The following is a 22,151-nucleotide window of genomic DNA, read 5'->3' on the forward strand; positions in this document are numbered from 1 at the left end:
GGAACCTGAGAACTGGAAATTATAACTTTACCTTTCTCATTGTGGAATGTAGAGGACATTGTATTAAGGTCCCAAATGCCATAAACTTGCTTAGACGAGAGTATTACATGTGTACTAAGTACAAGAAGACATTATTTCGATAGAGCTTCTTATCAGGTCTCATGAGTGTATTGAGATGCTTTAAACCAAAGAGAAATTGAGAGCCTGTTTATCATTCTTTTTTCCCCTTGTAGTTCCAATGGAAGACCCTCTTAGGGAAATGGCTGAATACATGGATTCCAGTCGTGATGAGGTCTGGGAGAAGGCCTCATGCAACAAACAAGTCACCTTTTTGGTATACCGAGAAGGAGATCAGTTGAATTTCTTCCGAGTAGTAGATAGGGGAGATGGCACTTTAACACCATTATCTGAATCCTTAAGGTAAAATGGGCTCGGATCCCTCTGCCTGCTTCAGAAAGGGGGAAGTTAGTAGAACGTTAAATATATGATAAATCTTTTAAATTTACTGAGATTTGTCCAGATAATTTCATTATATGGATAGATATTTTTGTTCACTTTTGCCCAAGGAATAAAATTGCTTAAGAAATTCCAGGCATACTGTCAGTTTGCTAATTTAGATTATGTTAATGTTGATGCTGGCCTCTTTAGTCTGAAGGTTTATAGTGGGCTCTTAGAAAGGTACTTGAAAACCTAACCTGGAAATTGTTTCATTAAGTTCGATTCCCCTTCTCCCATCCCCTTAGAAAAACTATGAAAAGGTTGCATTTTTACATAATTCAGATACATTTTGGATCAGAGCATGTTATTCAGTAAAAGCTAAATTCAGCACACTTCACAAAGAGGGAATTTCTTTTCACTGGTCTTATAAAGGGGGCTCTGTTGTGATCAGCATGCATCAAGTGCTCAGTAAGTACTGAATGACCAGTGGATTTCTATTAAAAGCACCTCGGAAAAAAAAAAACCTCAAAAGAGGTGAGACATTTGTAAAAGATGGTATTATGGAAAGAGGACTAATTTTGGAGTTGGAGGCCTTGGGTTCAAATGCCAGCCCCAACAACTTTCCCATGTGCTCAAAAGCAAATTAATTAACCTTGTGTGCCTCTGTTTCCTTAATCATTAAGTAGATTCAATAATACAATGCCTCCTTTAAGGAAAGCTCTTTGGAAAACAGAATTGTGAGACATTACTATCTTGGTTAGGTGTTAGGGTGAAATAAACCCTCTGGTTCATAGGGTTGAGAGTTAGAGTGGACCTTTGAGATCATCTGCTCTAAGCTTTTATAGATGCTTCCCTTGACAAGGCTCAGAGGGGTGACATGTTTTACCCAAAGTTCTCCATCTACTATTTGACAGAACCAGAATTCCAAGGATAAACTAGAAAACCTTGTAGTTTCAAACCTAATTGTTGAAGTCTTTCCAAAATTAGTATATCTTATCTCTCCAGTAATTCCAATATGTGGAGCATAATTGAATTTTTCTTTGATGATTTGAGGGCCTTGCGTTTCTGGGTTATACATATGAACATTGGTTATCTTCATTATGTGTATAAGTGTGAAAGAAGTTGGGGTGAATGTGTTCTGGCCACAGGATGTACAAGAAGTACATATTACAATGTGGAAGGCTCTGTGTCAGATAGTGGAAAAGATATATTTTCATAGATTGCTAAAAAATGAAGTAGATTGTAAATGCAGAGAAGGACACGAAGAAGGCACTCGAGAGTTCCTAGGAGGCAGGGACTGTTTCTAGTTAGGGTGGCCAGGAAAGGTTTCATGGAGAGGATGACAGTTGAGCTCAACCTCTAAGTATGAATAAAATTACATCAGGAGGGAGGAAATCTGGGTATAAGAAAAGTATAAGCAAAAGTTCAAAGACAAAATATATTTGTTGAGGGAGTAATAAATCGGCTATTTTGGACAAAAGGACATGAGTGTGTGCATAAAGGCTGGAAGTATGAGTTGTGCAGGAGCTCTGATGCCAAGCTAGTGAGTCTTGAATTTTGTTCATGTAGTGCCTTGTGGGGAATGATTGAAGAGTTTCAAAGGAATGAAATGGCATGATCAGACTTGGGTGTTAGCCAGATCTATTCTGACGGTGGTGTATAAGATGGCTTGGAGAGACAAAATACTCTTGGCAGGGGCTTTTGCATTAGTGCAAGGTGAGAAGTAGTAAAACCTGGATATGAGCTTATTTTCTTGTCATTTCCCTCCCTAGCCTAATACTGGAGTTTTCTTCTCGGCATCATTTCATTTCTCAAAGCTTTCCTCTCCTTCCTTCCTCTTCCCTATTAAAATCCCCAGGTGGGTTGAGCGCATAGGACTGAATTACTGCATTGACTGGACAAGGGTCGAATAAGCAGCAAGGCTCTGGGGACAGGCTGCAAACCCCTCACAGAGCCTGATCGTTCTCATAAGACACTTGGCAGGGCCTCTGTCTGCAGGAAACCAGCGCCCCATGAGAAGCAGGGAGCACCCTCACCTCTCTACGCAGGCTATGCAGTGTGACAGTGACTGTGGCAGTTTGAATCTTTGTCAGCTCACGTGGACATCGTGACTTGGGTACTGGCACTGCTTTGGCCATATGCTGATGGGTGTTGTTGGAAGTAAGACTATATTCTGTTGATGTACTTAGCCTGGGGATGTCACAAGGCTAGTGGTGAACTAGAAAGCTTGTTACCTAAAGGCTTTTGAAAATAATTGTGACCAGATTTACTAACCTACTTCGTGTTCAATAAATTCCATCTGTTTTAATGTCAGCCCCCCATGCTGAATTTCACCAAGTTTTCATGAAAGCATGGAAATGATCTTCAAGTGAGTCCTTACAAGCCATGACAGCATAGTAACAAACTCTGATCTGCGGCTCCATGTGGGAGCCCAGCCATCTCCTGTTTGTGCTCTGTGGGGCAATAATATGTGTTGTCCATAGCCACTCATTAAGGCAGGAAAGCTTAGAAACAGCATCTCCTTGGAGCAAGCAACTCCATTGGGAAAGTCCCAGAGGTTTTCAAATATTGACATTTCTTAAAATTGCCATTTGCTCTAAAACACTAATGTAAAGTACTATATTCAGTCTAAGATGGATAACAATTATGTTAAATTATAGCTGTTTATCACTTTAAAGGAAGTTTCACTGTGACCTCATAATGAAACTTAATGGTGAATTCTGTTTTGGGTAAAGATTCATCTACTTTGAATAGTCGGTTTCTTCTCTTGTGGAAATAATTGAATTTAGTATTTAAAAATTTTTGTATATGTTTTTTAATAACCAGTAAGCATTTATCAAGTTTCTGCTATATCAAATTCATTTTAAGAAAGGATTCACCATGATTCCTTGAAACTATGAGCTCTCCTGGTACACATTAGAATTATTTGATTGACAACATTTTAGTTTACACCAGGAGGCCTATAGCCAGAGGGCCAAATTGGGACTGCCATTTATTTCTGTATGGCCTTGAGCTAAGAATGTGGTGGGGGTTTTTTTTACATTTTTAGATAAAATAAAACTTTATGTTAAAATGTAAGAAACATTGTTAGCTCAAGGCAGGTACAAAAACAGGCAGTGGCTGTATTTACGGGCTATGGGCTGTGGGCAGCTAACCTCTGATTTACCCACATCATATAAATGAAGTCCACCTGTAATCTGTAGACTCTCAGTCCAGTCCCTTCAGGAGGACACATTCTTGCCTGTGTTTAGTGGGGATCAAATGTGAATGTGAATGTCATCATGGCCATCTGGTCACAGCACAACTTCTTTTTTGGCGCAGGGGAGATGTATTGTTCTCACCCAGTGCCCATTGACCTCTTCGTGTTTACAAGATGACATCCCAGAAATGCTGCAGCTACATGCATCTCGTGATCCTGATCTCTTTAATATGTCTGAAATTAGCACAGACCTGCCCAGATTAAAGAACTTCAAGGGGCCTTAGGAGGCAGTTAATCCAGTGTCTTAATTCTGTAGATGAGAAGACAGAATGAGTCCCAGAATTAAGAGACTTCCCCAAGGGGCAGAGCCCAGATGATGTGAGGCGTGGCCTGAAGAATGCTCTGTGCTGCCCTTTGGTATCTTAGGATTACCAAGTGGAGACAACAGCATCTGTTATCTAGGACATTTTATTGATATTCATGCAGCTTGCATCTTATTACAAATAAATAGATGCACTCCTGGCCAGGGGGCATAACTGTTTGACACAAACAGAAGCTGCTACCTCCAGATTCTGAGGCTTTTCTCTGCTTTGATCTTCTGAAGCTGTAGGATCCTGGTAGAGTGGAATTTCAGCTGTGGGTGGTCAGTCTAGGACATAGATGTTTGTGTCAGAGCCAGCTCAGCAAGAGCTACTTGTTAAATTTTCATTGGGAGCATTTATACCTCAGAAATCAACAAATGCTACAAATCAGAGCTTGATTTTGTCGACCTGAAAGTTTGGTCAAAGGAGGTAAACAGGCTAGGTGATATATAAATTCATATTGTTTATTCCCTTAATGCTAGCAGATACATGATCATGGAATCAGAAACAAACTTCTGATTGACTGAAAGAAGATTGACAAGGTTTAGGTAACAATCCCAACTCCAGTTTATGGTCTCCATATAAGAAAGGAAGTTTCTTAGTCACATGAGTCATAGATACAGTTAGACAAGACAGTTGACAAGGTAGTGTCAGTTAGAGATTAGGATCCCAAGATGCAGATGTCCCTAGAATATCAAGATAAGAGAAATCCCACAGTTCTGATTGCAGACTTCGGATCACCAACAGGAAAGATACCCCTTGTCAGTCTTATCTGGTCTTTGAAGTTGCTGACACAAGAAAGGGCATTTTTAGAGTAGAGCAAAGCAGTTTGGATGATTAAATCAGGTTTTAGATCTTATTGGGGTTCAAATAATCTGAAAGGATTGTAAATTTATTTTATTGATTGTAATATTTGCCAGGGCACCTCTGGACATAGATGTCCACAGGTGTAATTTGGCCATATTTTCTCACAACAAGTATCAGTAGTAGTAATATCCTCTCCTCTTCACACAACTTCCTGTGAAGACAACATAATGAGGCTACAGCATCTGGTCATCTATCTTGCAGAGGGCCAGGGCCACTTTGTTAGTGAGAATACCAGCCATGATCGTGACATATGACTGGCATAGACTTGCCCAGAAAAAGTGGTTCACTACCAAAATTGGTAGGTGTTGCTAGACTCTAATGGAACAGTTGCGCTTGAACAGGGATGCCACTGTTTTCTATTCTCATAATTGAACTTACTTTTAATCTTTATCTGATCTGATTTTACAGAAGTTAACCATTCACCCCAAGTGGTTTTTCCTTGTTGTATTATCTTTATAGAAAGGAGTATTAAAGATAAGACAGGAGAGAAACATTTGTTGATATCTTTAAACTTGTTCAGGCACTCAATGTGTGTTATTTTGTATTACAGTTATTTATGAATGTGTCATGTCTTCCTGTCAAACTGAGCTCTTAAGCACAGGGACCACTTATTACTTAATTCATGTGTCTTCCCCTAGTAACCAGAACAGTGCTTTTCTCATGGTAGGAGTTTAATAAATGTTGACGAATGAAAGAATCAGTGTTGCTGGGTTAGCAGAACTATCCATCTGCTTCTAAACAGGCTCTTCTGCACTTAAGATCTAATGGTTTTTCCTATTTACTGCCATTGGATATGAAATAAAATCAAATAGGTATTTACAAATGATATTCCTACAGTTTGCCTTTATAAATATATGGTTCATACCAGGTTTTATGCTAAGATTGTATTGTTGTTCCTTGAATATTAATACTATTTGACCTTTTTTTTTCCTCTTCTCCCTTTTCTTTCATTTATAAGAATTGACCCAGATCCACAGGATCAGGAGTACATAACAAAAAAGGGGAAAGACATAGAAGTAAAGGGATTCAGAGAACCTTGATTCACATCCCTTTTCCTGCTAGTTGTTACTTGTGTGACATTATCAAGTCACTTGATCTGTTGGGGTCTCAATTTCCTCATCTGTAAAATGAAGCGTTTCGATGATCTAATTCACAAAGGATTCTTTAACCTACCAAGTCTGTAACTCTCTGAGCTGGTAGGGACGTCTTAAAAAGTACTTGAAATCTTTATCTGATCACAACCTAGAAAACACTCATATTCCAGTCAAATGGGTGTTGGTGATTTTGCATTTCTTAGAAAAATCTGGGAGAACCAGATGCTTATTAAAAGGCAGTATGTCATTGTACACTGGACCTCCGAATCCCACCTCAGATACTCTACTGGCTCTGTGCTCTAGGCAGTTCGCTAGTTCTACTTCTCATCTTTAATGCATTGAACTTGAACTCTAAGGTTCCTTCTGGCCTTGAATCTATGATTTTTGATCCTAAGAGATTAACGATCTTTATTTTGCCACTTAACATGACTTTACATCACTTAACTTCTCAAGATCTCAATTTCTTCTTCTATTTAATTAAAGGATTGGTCTAAATGCTCTTTATCTCTTCTAAATGAGAAACTTCTGTGATTCTGTTCTGCCTGATTAATTCTGTCTAAAATTTGACCAAAATTAGCCCCTTTTTTTTGAGAAGGTACTTAATTTGCTGCTTCAAAATGTTAATGATTTCATTATTTAAGTGGAGAAAAAAATCTTAAGTTTTTGGCCATAAGAGCCATGTTGAAAGACCATCTGACATTGTGAAAAGATGGTCTTGTATGAATAGAAGCTTCGCAAAACTTTCTGGGTCATGTAAATTTAATAATTAGATCTTTCCAATTCAATGAGACTGTATGTCCTTTACCTCAGTTCTTTTTGTTGTATTTTCAAATACAAGTTTTTTTAAAAAAATTATATTTGGTAGGCAGAAAAAATTTTCTTAGCTCTTGATTATTTACCAGTGTGTGAAAATAAAGTAGCAACATTCCTCTATGTAAAAGAATTTTGTGCTCTTCACAACTGCTAAGGATCTCAGAAATCATGCTGTTTCCAAAAGAAGCAAATTTGTGGGAATGTTACTAATATTCTGGCATGCTGTATATTTCATGTTGGAGGGATGCAGTTTCCCTCTTCATGTGCATCTATATGGTATATACCCATATCTCCTTTTCTAGGAACAGCAAAACAGCCTGAATTTCATCATCGAAGATGAAACTCTTAACAGATTTTGAACTTAAGCACCAAATTCTAAATGGTGATTAAAAACATCTCTTTTCTGACTCCACAGAATGAATCTGAACTACATAGGAGAAAATCTTTCCCCAATCCCCTTCCACGATACAGAAGTTCCCAGAAACTGAAATGAAGTAGCTGTACATGCTACAAGCCCCATGCCTTGAGTGAAATACACAAAAGTGACAAAGCGGGACTTTAAAGACCATTGTCTAGTTCATCTTTGGTCAATGCCACTTAGCCTGCAGCAGCCTTGAAACAGTTGCAAGGCTATGCTACCAAATGAGCAGTAACAACTATGATTCAGAAAGCCGTTGTACATCAGAATAGCTGCTGAGATCACTTCCTTCGAAATTGAAAACCATATCACCTCCACTTCCGGGAAGTGGGTTGTTCAACCATTTCATGCCCCTTTCTCATATTTTGCTACCACTTCTACATATGAACTGGTAGGGCAGTCCTCTTTCCTCTCACCTTCTCTGGAAAATTGATGAACACGTCCTCTTTAGACATGGCGTTATCACTTTCACTAAATGGAAATAAGGGAAGTGGGCTGCCTGATTTCCTCCCTTGGGTAAAAGTGAATGCTTCAGAAGTATTATCTAATGTGCCTTTAGTGGCCTATGGCCACTATCCTATCGTATTCAGCCATAGACGATAATGAAATTTGCATTTGCAAACTTTTCTTGCGCAGATGTATACTCTTAAGTGATCCTTCTAAAGAAGAAAAGCAACCAAACTTGATACCTACTCAGTTCCATTCCAGTATATTTAAAATTTAGCCATTCCTTATCAATTTGAACTCTCATATCTCTTTGCATATTTCCTTGTTAAACCAAACTTCATGGTTTTCCTCTTTTCTTCTGTCTATCCTCGGTACTGAAAAATCTAAATGGAGTCTCCCCCAGCTTAATAGTTGAATTGGGCTTGGAAGCAGATTCCTGCACAGTGAGTTTTAACCAAAGTGAAGTTTTTAGAAAGTTATGAATGAGGATTATGATGATTTTTATTTAAAAGTTTGTGCAAAACCACGAATTGGTCATCATGGGCACTCATACCGTTGTTGCAGACAGTACAGTCTTCACACCTTAATAAACAAGATGGTGGTCTTTATGAGCTGTTATGCATACCCACCCCCACCCCCCACCAAAGATAAATTCACTTGGTGGTCAGCTTTCAGTGGATGAGCCTTTCTGAAATTTAGCTAGTCCTTAAATGATTTAGTCGTATTCTCTTGCTATGTCCATACTCCAAGCCTCTCCGTCTTGGCAGAATGGGTTAGAGTTTACAGTCTCATAGCATAGCATAATAAGACATTGGAGTAATACTTTATTCCAAACTCTGTTTTCAGAGATCGTGTCATTTAATGTGTTCCTAGAGTCAGTATGTGATAATATTTCAGATTAGTCTTAATCTCTTATGGTTTACAAGCACTTTTCCTCAGCAGTCCTGTGAGGAAGGTCCATATATTGTCCTTATTTTACAGATGAGGAGAATGGTGATCAGAGAGGTCAAGTGACTTGGCCATGGTCACACAGCTTGTAAGTATTTGGGTCAGGACTCAAACCCAGGTCTCAGACTCTTTGAATCTAGTGCTCTTTCCACTATTCCACTCTCTCCATCAAAGCATTAAAAAAAATGTTTCACATGATTCAAGTCATGAATTGCTAAGGTTGAAATTTTTCATGCTTCAAAATCCTGAGCATTTTGGGTGGTTGGTTACATATCCAAGTAACACTTAGGAAATCCTTAAGTTGTCCATCTTTTTTTTGTTTTGTTTTGTTTTATTCTTTAGAGTAGAAATAGAATGTCATATCCACACGAGAGTGTCAGTTCCTATATGGTGCCAACCCCCTCGGAATGGATAGAAATTTGGATTTCCATGCCACCGTCTGGTTAATGAAAAGCTGAACAGCCTGTGGTCTGGGTTTCACACTTAACAGCTTTGGCCATGCCAGCAGGAGACCCTTGTGGAACTGGATTTTGCCTCTGTGGGAATACTATAGTGAGTGCAAAGGAGAAGAAATCACACTGTAAAAGAACTCCAGAAGCTCAATTAACCCTATATTTTTAGCATTTCTACTTCATGGTCTCAACACTCATTTAATTTTTTTTCTCCTCCCAAAACTTACTTTTAAAAATACTCCTTTTGTTTACACAGTACTAGCAGCTGAATTTATTTTATCTGTGCATTGGATAACAGGGTGTTTGTGTTTTTGTTTTTGTAGTGGTGGTTCCGTTTATAATTTATATACAGATGATGATGAAGAAATTGAACCTTCTCCCTCTGGGCAACAGATAATTGAAAATTCAATCACTATGAACAAAATGAAGCTGCTGAAAGCAAAAATGGAGACCATGAACCTCAGCAAAAAGGTGAAGCAGTCACCATATGACCAGGCTTTTCCATTGTTTACCATAGCAAAATTTAAAAGACACCATCCTATTGTTTGTATTCTTTTGTATATTTTTATTTGTGTTTATATTACCTAAATAAATATATGTGTTTATGTATGTTTTTATTGTATACATATATTTATGTTTAGATATCATTGTTTTGGATTATTGGCTTCTGTCATTTATTAAGATATTAAAAGTAATATGTTTGTTGACAGTGCTATTTTAATGTGACTATATGCTACATTTGTCATTTAAGTTACTTAATGATTTGCATGTGTCTATGTGGGTTATAGAACTATATCTCTAGATCTAGCCCAGAACTGAAATTATTTTTTTCTTAAATGCTGTCCCAAAACACATTTGTTACGGATCCTAAATCCTACATTTCAAATGGGATGCTCTTTCATCTGCCTAGGGCAACTTTTGCCCTATCTTCTTTCCTTCCTGTTTTGACCAGGCTGGTCTTTACAATCCTGTTTAAGGGAATAAAGTGAGGACAGAAAGACTCATATTCTTTGTGCTTCCCTCTCTGAAGGTCCCTAAATTTTAAGGGTGCCAACTTGGAACTAGACAAAGCTGCTTGCCCTCAACTCCCATATTGGAATCTTTGAAGCTATCATAGCACCCTAAGTCAGGTAGAAAATCTCAGCAACATGAGGAAGTGGCTTTTTCTCTAAAGAGAATAGTAAGTTACTTAAAATGGCTGTCATAGATCTTCCTCCATATCCAAAGTGACCACATTTTTAGGAGAAACAAGAGTCAAGACCTTTAAGCCTCTCTATGTGACTCACATGGTGAATTGGCCTCTTAGAGGTCACCTGACTCATCCATTAGTTAATCTGAGTCAATCTGATTTTTAGGTACTTAAAATAGGTAAGATAACTATCTGACCCAGTCTATCTATTTCCTGTCAATCAAAACAGCATCAAAATGGTTTAAAAGAAAAATGCAGTTTTCTCCACAAATTTTTAATACAGGAGATTCCATTGTCTTTGTGATGTAATCCAAACTGCTATTAATAGGTTGGGATATTCATATCTTTGAACATTAATTTGAGGTATCAGCTAATACAAGCTGGTAAGTCACTTCTTTCTTATTGAATTGTTCTTGCTAACTGGACAGAGCTAATAACCATGCATATCTGTAAGATATTATGTTTTGAATTGTTTCTTTTAGCCTAAGAAAACTGTCAAGGTAAAACCTCGTCCACCTATGGCTCCTCGACCTTCCAGTGGTTCAATGGCAGCTGCTCGTCACAGATTGTTGAGAGTACTCCCCCACATTGGACAGTCTTGCCTGCCTCCACCTGGAAATTCATATCCTGCTGAGCCTTCCCAGAACACACTTTCAGCCTTGGCTACTTTGGCCACCGCTGGTCGACCTATACCGTCTATTGCTAAGGAAAGCGATAACTGGGAGAGCACCACACTTTCCCATTCAATCAGTAGCATTAAATCACCAGCTAAAGTATCTCAGGTTGAATTAGAAAGCACCAAACAGTCCATCCCAGATGCTGTCCTCCCTCTTGTGTCACCTCTGTCCACACAGACAGAAATGTTTTCAGAAAATTTAATATCTAAAACAGAGGAAGACACGATCATATTTCCAAATGTGGAGTTGTGTGCCACTGAAGATTCTCTTTCACCTGAAATGGATGCATTTGCTTTGTTAGCAGAAGGAAGTGTGATGGAACAATACGGTGATCTGGATGGCACAGAGAAGGTAAACCAAGACCTTGTACTGACCAATGGGGATAAAGATATTAAAACTCCCGAGCAGCATCATAAGCCTATTGCAAGAATGTTGAATTCAGAGACCATGGAAACTTCAATTCTGAACCCTCGTGAATTAAGCCCACAAAAGAACAGGCTCTTGTCACCTCTTCGGTATTCTGCACCACTGACACATCACACTTCTCTAGTGAAACCACAGAGACAGTCCAAATGCTTTGAGACTGGCAGCCTGAGGTCCTCTGCTTCACAAAATGTGTTTCGATCATTGGATGTCCGAAATATAGCAGATCCTTCCTTTCCTAGGACTACTAGATTTCGTGGTGTTAAAGTCGACTCACCTGGTAAAAGATCCGATATTATTTCCAAAGGCGAGGCTAGGGACATCACAGAAATGGCTAACAAGGCATCCAAAGAGCCTGTGGGTTCTGTAAACAATATAGGTTTTCTTGCTTCACTGGCACGAAGTGCAAGCAGAGACAGTTTACAGAGCTCGTGTGGGGCTGGCAGGCTTCGGACTTCTGCCATTACACTATCTACAAATCTCCAGCATTTTCAGGAAGAAAGTCTTAGGAAAAGCTCTCCCCAAATTGAACCTGCTGACTTTTTTCTAGTAAGTATTGACTTTCCAAGTGTTTTCCCTCCTTCCTTAATTTGCATAGAGTTGGAAAATATATTAATATTATAATTGAATAAGGAGGCTTATGGTTAAATTCCAATTAAATAATATTAAGCAGTGTTTATGAAGTTATATTTCATTCTGTTTATCAAATTTATCGTTATATAATTTAGTGTAAAAGAATTCATTTATTTTTATTCCACTTCAGGAACCTCCTTTTAGGTCATCACATTTCAGTATATTATCTAGTCATTAAATGTTTTCAAAAATCAAAGTGCATTCATAGATTTGTTCTGGGTTAATTTAAATGAAGTACATCTAGAGCCTTATGGATAGTTTGGCTACATTTAACTTTCATGGGCATTGTTTTATTTTTAAAAGCCTGACAATACTGTAAATATGAAATATTGGTACTTGATGTGCTTTCCTCTTCCCACTGATTCACTTCTGTAGATGTTGTTTTGTTCTTTAATTGTAGTCTCCCCATGGGCTTGGAATGAATGGAAATAATCCATCAGCAGGGAAAAGAGTAGGTAAGCACCTTCAAGAGAACGTAGAGGCGCTATAAGGGTGTGATTGTGTCACGTGACTGAATGAGCCGGCAGGAGGAAAGCATCCCGCAGCACGGAGGGCTAAAATGATGTGTTTGTTTGTGTTCGTCTGAAGAGAGAGCGGGGGGAGTGCGGGTACAACACAGAGTAAACAAGGCCCTGTCTTCAAGGTGCTTTTAGTCTATTTCAAACGATGATACAAAGGAACGTTGGCAGTGTGGGTTCCTAAAGTCAAGCCAAGAGGCAAATTAGGGCTGCCTTAGAATACAGGGAACCTCCCGCACCCTCAAAAAGTGCATGCACTGCCCGCTCCGCACCCCAACCCAGCTGGTCTCCCTAGGAGTAACAGCAAACCACAGCAGTGGTGGTGGTAGTGGCCGTGACTGTGGCCGCAGTAATGTTCAGAAGATCCTTTGACCAGTTATCACTTCCTGTCCACTTGGGAACTCTAGGGAACACAGGCTGTGTCATCACAGCGGGAAGCAAATGACCTGTGATATAGCAGACTTGAAGCTAATTTTGTTATTGTGATCATTTTTGTCACATGTCAGTGTTGCTGCTTCTAAAGAACTATTGATAAATACCTAGCCTTACTGTCTCAGGGAGAAAAAAGTGAGATCCACAGAACGGTAGACTCTAAGCTAGCTACAAAGACTCAGGCCTAAACTGTGCCTTTGTTAACTGCTGAAATGTCTACTGTTTTCAGATTGATCACTTAACCAGTCAAATAGATCCAAGAACTTTAGGACAATTGCCCGATACTCCAATGAGGAATAATTCAAGAAATGTTTCCTAAGGGCTTCTTTGCATAGAACACTGTGCCCATAGCTGGGGCAGTTACAGGGGATATTTAAATCACAGTCTTTTCCTTCAGAGCTTACAGTCTGGTGGAGAAATAAGACACGAACGCATATAACTTATAATACACAAAAATGTTAGAAATGTCTTGGGTTTGAAACAGAGTACAACATGAAGTGAAGAGGGAGAGTTGTTAGCAGGTTTTCAGGCAAGACTTCAGGAAGAAGGTATTGAGTTACTTTTAAAAATAGGTAGGAATCTAACATGGGACTATAGAGGGAAGGAAGACATTTTAAGCCTAAAGAATAGAGGCAGAAAAAGCCCAAGGTGTATTTGGAAAACAAAGAAGAGTCTCCTTTGGCTGATGTATAGATCACATGGATGAGGGGAGCATATGAAATAAGACTAAAAAGGTGGGTGGTGGGTGGCAGGTGGCAGGTGGCGGGTGCCGATTGCTCAGTAATGCTCAGCATTTTAAGCAACAAAGAGCTAGTGAAGGTTTTTAAGCAAAGGAGTGAACATGAACAGTTCTATACAAAGTCTTTTCATTCATGATTGAAGATAATTAACTAGGCCTTAGTTTATTCATTTAATATTTGTCAGTAAGATTTTTAACATTTTGGATATTTTATGTATCTCCCACTAATATCAAAATAATATGTTCAATCCTATTGATTGAATCCTGTTAGCACCTAATTCAAGTTATGCTTAAGTGTTTTGATAACAAGATGGATTAAATGAAGCTGCTGTGTTTCATTTTATAAGATATTTGATAAATCCGTTCTTCTATCAAAGTAATTTGCTATTTAAAGTAATATGTTTTTATTGTTTATTTTAGAAACATTTAAAGTTAGGGATTATTTTATTATAAATGGAATTACACATCTTCTGGGACCTTGGCAAGTTCTTTAACTTTCCCAAGCCTCGGTTTCTTCATTTGTAAAATGAGATTAGACTAGGTGACCTCCGAGGTCCTTTGTGCTCTAAATTTGTAATTGTATGATCTCCCTATCATATTTCCAAAAATGGTTATTTCAGACTTTCCCTCACTTCTCAAGCCCCAACTTCACCCTTAGCACTTTCATCTCAGCTCATTCCTATGCCTCTTACTACAGTATAGTGTAAGTTCTTTGAGGGCTGGGACTAGGTTTCTTTGTTTGTGGTTGTGGTGGTAGTGGTGTTGTTGTCCTGGGTACCTTGCACCCCGGGAATAGAGAAGGACACCGTTCCATCCTGCTCCCTCTGCTTGTCTCGTGGTTCCTGCATATATGGACAGAGCGAAACATCATTCCATCATGCTGCCTTTACTGGTCTCCTGGCCTAGCTTGGCCTGATCTGCCTGCAGGGAAAGGAGAGAATCCCCACTCCACTGGCTTCCCCCACTGTTCCTTTTGCTTAACCTGCCTAACATCCTGAGAGGACTCCATGCTGAGGCCAGACCCCCAAGGATGCTGATAACCCATCTGAACTCCTATGTCAAAGATCGACAAACTTCCACCTGGTTGTACCCTCCCCACTCCAGAAATTCTGAAGCCCTGCCCTGGCTGTATTATTCAAACTCTCTTCTTTGTTCCCTTGTTCTCATCCTCCTAGTGATCTAGACTTTCATCTTTGACTCATCACTGTCACTGCCCCCCCTCCATATTCAGTTTGTTGCCAAGTCCTGTTGATTTTTCGTAATAAACATGTGCTGCCTTCTTTCCTCTGACACTGCCACAAATCTGGTACAGCCCTCATCACCTCATGCCTGTCCTATTGCAATAGCCTGCTGATTGGCACCTCTAGTGCATCCTCCACTAAAGTGCAGGCCTGAACATGCTACTTCCCTATTCAATAAATTCCAATGTCTCCCTGTCACTTCCAAGATCAAAATATAAAATCCTGTCTGGCATTCAGAGCCTTTCCTAACCTGGCCCATTCCTGTCTTTCTCGTCTTTTTACACCATCTGCTCACCGCACTCTGACCCAGTGACTCATGCTTCCTTGCTGTTCTCCATCTCCTGATTGCATGAATTTTCACTAACTGTTCTCCATGCCCTGAATTCTCTCCTTCCTCATGTCTGCCTCTGGAGCTTTTTCCAAACCCCGCCCCCATAGTGCCAGTGCATTCTTTCCGTTGATTACCTCCAACTTATCCTATGTCTTATTAGTACTTAGTTGTTTGCATGTTGTTTCCCCCATTAGACTGTGAACTCTTTGAGAGGAGGGGCTGTCTTAAGCTTTGTACCCCAGTACTTGGCACAGTGCCCAGCACAGAGTAAGTAGGCACTTGATAAATGCTTATTGGCTGATTGAGGAATGAATGTTTATTTAAATTACCAAGAAGGCTGAAGCCATCTGTAGGGCTCTTGTTCTGCTCATGTTAGTCCAATGATTCTTAAATTCTTTCTCTTTGATGTTTTCCAAGTCACTTGCTTTTGAAATAATACTTTACATTTTCTTGTATTTTTCAGTCTTCTGACTTTAACATTTCTTGTTGTATCATGGAGTTATTAACTTTATTTCTCTTATCTTTCCTCCTTAGCTCTCATTTCTTTTCCAATTCTTTCCTCTGTTTCATTTATAAAATCATTTTTAAACTCTTGATTTAATTATTCTGGGAATTTTAATACAACTTTTACCTAATCTGTGTTTACTTTGAGGCTTTGCTTGTTGATGTTTTAGAGACATTCCTGTCATCATCATAGCTCTTTATTGAGGAATTCTTTATTTGTTCATGCCTTCTCATCTTAGTCCCTGGCCTTTGGCTTTGTGTTAAGGCCATGCTCCAGCCCTTCTGGAGACAGTGGTTGGGTTGTAATTGGTCCTGTTTTGTATTCTTTTGGGTCTTATTGATGCTTTCTCTGAATATAGAGTTCAGTGTTCTTGGTGAATCTCAAGCAAGCTTTCATTGCACCCACAGCTGTCTGATAAAGGACAAAGGACAAAGTCTGCTCACTGCCTTCCTGGTCGAGGTTTGCAAGCTCCTGACCAGAGTTGATTCTGAGTAACACAGCTGAGTGCTTGCTCCTGGCTGGAGCTGCAGTAGACTGCTGCTGGACCCAACCACTGTAAAGCAAGTTCTGCATGATACACTTTTATCTGGTCATTTGATTACAGGCTTCAGCCTGGGCTAGGGGTTGAAGTTGAAACCCTGCTTCATTCTCAGGTTCAGAACCCCACAGATGTTGCTCCATTCTATTCCTACTCATTGTCCAGTACCTACCCTCAGGCACTGACCATTCCTTGCCCTGGACTATCTTGGCACTGGTCCTCCACCCCTGGGGGCACGGACCCACTTCAATCTGCACTGTATCTGTGACCCTGATGTGGTGGATCTGTGACCAAGCTGCTGACTGCTCTTGTTCCTGCTCCCTGCACAGCGTGCACCCCCACCCCCACCCATGCTAGATCTGGGGCTTTTTCTTTCTCTAGTACACAGTGGCATGTCCTAGTTCAATCCTAAGGGAAGGCTCTGTGTGGTTCCTTCCTAGATAGACCCCATCCCCAGTGTACACAGAGCTTTGTCTCTGTATGCCAACCTGAGCTTTAAAAATGACTCACTGTGGTTTTTCCTTAGGATTTCCCAATTGGTACTTGGTCTTATGTGGTTTCTAGGTCTTTGTGGACTAGGTGTGAGGGAGATCAGGACTATACTGCTTCCTCCCTCTCCACCATCTTAACTGGTCTCTTTCCCTGTTACTTTTGAGGGCTCCACCATCTTTCCAGGCACCCAGGTGTCCTTCTCTACTACTCCCTCTCACTCACTACACATAGCAAGTCAGTTACCAGATCTTGTCATTTCTTTCTCTATAACATCTCTTGTATGTGCCTCCTCTTCTCCATTCACACAGCCACCGTCCTACTTGGCTCCCTTACCTCCTGTAGCCTACTTTATTGCAAGAGTCTTCTGGTTGGTCTCCAAGCCTCATCCTTCCCCATCCCCATTCCAGTCCATCCGCTACTCAGCTGCCAAAATACTCTTCCTAAAGTATAAGAAAATGGTCAATAAACTCAGTAAAGTCCAGTGGCTCTCTATTACCTCCAGGTTCAGCTGTGAAGTCCTCTGTTTGCATTTAAAGCTCTTTACATTCTGGCTTCTTCCTAATTTTCCAACCCTCTTACATTCTATCCACCCCCACTAGCCTACTTTCCATGCCTCACAACACTCTACCTCCCATCCCTATGCCTTGGCACTGGCTGTTTCATCTGCCTGGAATGCTCCCCCTCCTAATTCCTGACTCAGATTCCCTGGCTTCCTTTAGGACTCAGCTTAAGCTCCAACCTCTGGTCCCTCAAGCTACTAATGCCATCTCCTACAAAGTTATCTTCTCTCTGTATTAATCTTATATATTCTGATTTCCTTGAGGGCAATGCCTGTTTGCTTTTTATTTGTACCCAGAGCACTTAGCGCAATGCCTGTGTGCCAAGTATACAACATTGATGTTATAAGCGTATTGATTGAACAGAGATTTCTTTTTAGAAAATAAATTTATTCATTTATTTTTAAATGTATTTATATTGTGTACTTTTCATTGCATTGCCCCTCTAGTTGAGAAAACACACATATACATGCATAATCAAAACATTCATCATAAACCTTCATTAATTCCCACATTGGTCATGCATGAAAATGTATCTGTCACATTCTAATTTTATCACCCCTCTGGCAGCAGGTGAGTGTCATGTTTCATTTTCAGTCTAATGGATTCATGATTTATCATTGTATTGCTCAAAGTTCTAAAGTCTTTTGAAGTTGTTTTTCTCTGTAATGTAATTTTTTCCTAGTTCTTCTCACCACATATCATTTCATAGATATTTTCCCAGTTTCTTCAGAAAGCTTGTCTGTTTCTTGATTTATCTCATTACTCTCAGATACTATAATTTGTTTAGCCAACTTCCCATAGGAGGACTTGGTTTCCCTTGATTTTCAGTTGGCTATTATGAAAAGAACTATTATAAATATTTTTGTATATGTAGGTCCTTTTCTTCTTTCTTTGATTTCTTTGGGGTATAGGCCTAGTACCGGTGTTTTGGAGCCCAGTTTCATCATTTGGGGGACATAGTTACAAATTGCTCCCTTACCAGGAGACCTAGGACACTTGTCATTTTTTTTTGTTTTCTTATGCCCAGCATTTGTCATAGTGCCTTAAATAGAATAGACACTTAGTACATTTTTCTTGAAGGATGTTAAATTTTCCTTTGCTTCAAAATTCTTTAGTAGACTGTGTCCTCCTTCATAGCATGTTTTATTAAGTTGACTTTGTATTGAATATCAGAGAAATCTTCTACTGCTCTGAAACATGTTTTATTGGTTATTATTATAAAAGGGATTTATTTTTCATTTTATTTTTCCCTGATTATTGATAGTATACAAGGATGTGATTGGATTTTGTGTGCATTTTTATCTTAAAACCTTCAACCAAATTGGCTTGAAGTGAATTGAATTTGCTAAATTCATTTATTACTTTTAATAAAATTTTTGTTGATTTCCTAAGTACCTAATCATGAAATCCCTTGTTTCTTTTTCATACATCATTGCAAATGATGATAGTTCCAATACAGTGTGGAACGGAAATGGCAGCAGGCTATTCTTGCTTCATTCTGTTTTTAAGGGATAAGGTTCCCCCACTGGGGATAATGTTCATTCTGGGTTTCAAGTAAATACTTTCTGTCATGTTAGAAGACGACCTTACTACTTTTAGGGATTTTTAGTCATTGATGGATTTTCACCTTTATTAAATACTTTTTCTGCAGCTTATAATAGCAAATGATTTTTTTTCTTTCCTTTTTTCCTACATTATATTAATCATATTCTCTTACACAATGCCATCTGGTATTCCTGGGGAAAAAAGCATCCTTGGTTGTGATGAGTAATACCTTTAATGTATTTCCTATATTTTGTATGGAAAAATTACATTTAACATTTTTCCATTTCTGTTTATGAGCGAAATTGGTTTATAATGTTTTTGGTGTTGTCTTTATCAAGTTTTAGAATTGAACACTATTGCCTCATGAAATGAATTATACCATATACCATATTTTTCTGTATTAAAAGTCACGTATGTAACATAAAGACTATTGTTGTTTGGAAAAAATTCTCTGGTAAACCCATCTGGTGCCAGTGGTGGTAGAGGTTAGAGGGAAGGAAGGAAGAGTTGGTACTTGGATATCTTTTCCCTTTTTTACCCTTAATGCTTTTTTGGTTTAAATTTTACCTCATCAGACACTCATTGAAATCTGGGCCTTTCATGTACTTGCATTTACCTGACAGATCTTGGCTCCACCCTTTTCATTTTGGTCTCCATGTGGGATTTTGCCTTTTCTTGTAAGCAGTGTATTGTTGGATTGGGTTTTTAATTCAATTTATAACTTTTTAGAGGAGCTTTAGGGCATTCAAATTTAACATTAGAGTCTGTTATATTTCTCAAGTCTTTTATGAGCTATATTTTTCCCATAGCTAATGATATTTCTGTCATCCTTTTTGGATATTTCTTGTCTTTTGCTGGTAAGGTCAAATGGTAATTTTTGTTGATCTGCTTAATAGCCAGAAAATCCTAAATTTATCCACCAGAAGTCAATCTATGTTTATTTGTTTTCCATTTTTATATACCTATTTACATTTCTGTTGAGAGGCAGCATGGGAGATAATGGGCAGGCCTCAGAGTTGAGAAAACCTGGTCCTGTCTCTGAAACCCAGGGTGTGTGCCCCAGACTAAGTCATTTGACCTTTCTCTCCATGCTCACCAGCCAATCTAAGACTATGATTTGTAAGGCAGGTGCTCATCTCATTTGAAGAGGGAGCTCCCACATTTGGCTTTCCCTGTAACCTAACAAATCATAGATCTAGTCTTATAATTTTATCAAATCTTGAGCTTCACTTCTAGCAAAGATACAGCTGTGCTTCCACATTCATCTAGTCCTCCCTTTGCCCACCTCTTCTTTCTTGTGTCTCAGTTTGAAACCAGTCCCTTCCTGCACTCTTTCTCTTTTTCATCTCTCACTTTAACCTTAAAGTTCACACCCTGTATTAATGCTACTTCTCCTCTTGAAACCTATTCTTTGAAGTGTAGATTTCTTTGGTTTTGGTCTAGTGAAAAGAGCACCACATTGGGGTGTTGAAACCTAACTGGAAATCCTGGCTTTGTCATTTACCAGCCCTGTCATCTAAGACAAGCCATTTCACCTTCTTTTCCATATTTGTAAAATAAGGAAGCTGGACCCACTGTAACATCACTTCCAGATATGACAAGCCCATTATTGAGAAGCATTTTGTGGCATGTGTGCATTGTTACCAAATACTGGATGTGCTAAAAGTCTTAGTATAGTTTTAAACTTTAATAACTTCAGAAGTTCAAATGCTACACACATACCCAAAAGTCATTGGAAAGCTCAATTATTTACATTTGTTCTACACTTACTTAAGCATTGTGAATTTTTTTTTTAACAAGAGGGATAGGGCAGCCTGCCATTATGCATTTGCACAACGTGGTTTCTGGATGACACTTTCTCAGACTGGTAGATCAGTTGGAGGTCCTTGTGCTTGGCCCCCGATCTATCTCCATTACACTTGTTCTTGTGGGGGTGGGGGAGGTCACATCCAAACTGTCACATACCCATCAAAACCTCATTCTCTTTGGATGATCTTTTTAAAGCTGAGATTGCAAATGCAAACTTTTCAGTCACTGAGGAGGAGCAGCTGCTGAAAGTTTTTATAAAATTTGAAAATTGAGTAGTGCAGTCTATAAAATACAAGATAATGATACTGAATTTTAGTAAGACATCAGTATTTTTAAACCTTTTAAATAGTTTTTGTAAGTTTGTAATATTTATACTTCTGAAGTTATTATAGCTTAAAATTACACTAAGACTTTTGGAACAGAGCAATTCTATGTTTCTTAAAGTTGAGTTTTAATTTACTCTTTTTATTAGTTAACTTGAATTGAGAAATGTTCTTGCTTCTCCTTAGACTGTGTCTTATAACTTAGAATATAGCTCCTAAAATTCTAGAATATTAGAGCCAAAACCTTAGATAGCATCTAGTCTAACCCTGTCATTTTGCAAATAAGGAAATAGGGCTGGAGAATAAAAAGTGTCTAACCCCAGATTATGGAGCTAGCTAATGACAGAGCCAGAGATGGAGCTTAGTTAGAATTCTTTCCATTCTTAACACCTTTCTTCTGGTGAAGAGAGAACCTCCTAAACCTGGCATGTCAAACACAGGTGGGGCTGCGTGTACCTGGACCCAGATAAACATGTAATAGGGAAACATTTAATGATGTAAATAAAAATATACTAGAACATCAATAATATTAGCACGAGGCTTTGTAAGTCAGTGTGTGGCCCATAGGGATCCTCGTGTCCGCTTTGTTCTCCTCTCCACCCGCCCCCATTTCTATTTGAGCTTGCCACCACTCTCTTAATCTGGAGTCAGGAAGACCTGTGTTCAAAACCAGCCTCTGATACTTAGAGCTGTGTGATCCTGGGCAAGTCACTTAAACTCACTGCCTCAGTGTTCACAACTGCGGAATACAGATAAAGAATAGCCCCTGCCTCCTAGCGTTGTTGTGAGGATCACAACATGATTTTGTGATGGTTTTTGTAAAGTGCTTAGCACAGTACCTGGCACATAGTAGACACCTCATAAGTGCTTCCTTTCCTTCTTCCTTCCCTCTCTCCCTCCTTGCCTCTGTCCTTTCCCCCTTCTTCACTACTTCCCTTCTTCCTTCTCTCCTTCCCTCTCTGTGCCAGGTGCTGTGCTAAGAGAGCAAGGAGTCAAAAGAAAAACAATGATCATGCATTTATCCCCAAAATGGAAATATCCATCTGGAAAAATATCAATCGATTCTAAATCCTAAAAATCTGTAGCTTTCAAGGATTCATATGTAAGTTATGGATACTTGCCTTTTCCTTTCCTTACATAAGTGCACCCCATTTTCTG

At 39.1% G+C, this 22,151-nt stretch overlaps 1 protein-coding gene across 2 annotated transcripts in view; it reads left to right on the forward strand.

Moving 5' to 3' along the window:
• The window catches only part of ZFAND4 (zinc finger AN1-type containing 4), a 52,846-nt gene that overhangs the window by 21,900 nt on the left and 8,795 nt on the right, over positions 1–22,151 (forward strand). Inside the window, exons 5-8 of one of the 2 annotated variants that reach the window (XM_036736046.1) lie at positions 234–420; positions 9,362–9,509; positions 10,710–11,876; positions 12,361–12,415. In XM_036736046.1, coding sequence (XP_036591941.1) covers positions 234–420; positions 9,362–9,509; positions 10,710–11,876; positions 12,361–12,415 — 1,557 coding nt within the window. The remainder of the gene's footprint in view (positions 1–233; positions 421–9,361; positions 9,510–10,709; positions 11,877–12,360; positions 12,416–22,151) is intronic. The other variant, XR_005008986.1, reaches the window with a different exon arrangement.

The sequence above is a fragment of the Trichosurus vulpecula genome, chromosome 8 (genome assembly GCF_011100635.1).
Source record: "Trichosurus vulpecula isolate mTriVul1 chromosome 8, mTriVul1.pri, whole genome shotgun sequence".
NCBI lineage: Eukaryota > Metazoa > Chordata > Mammalia > Diprotodontia > Phalangeridae > Trichosurus > Trichosurus vulpecula.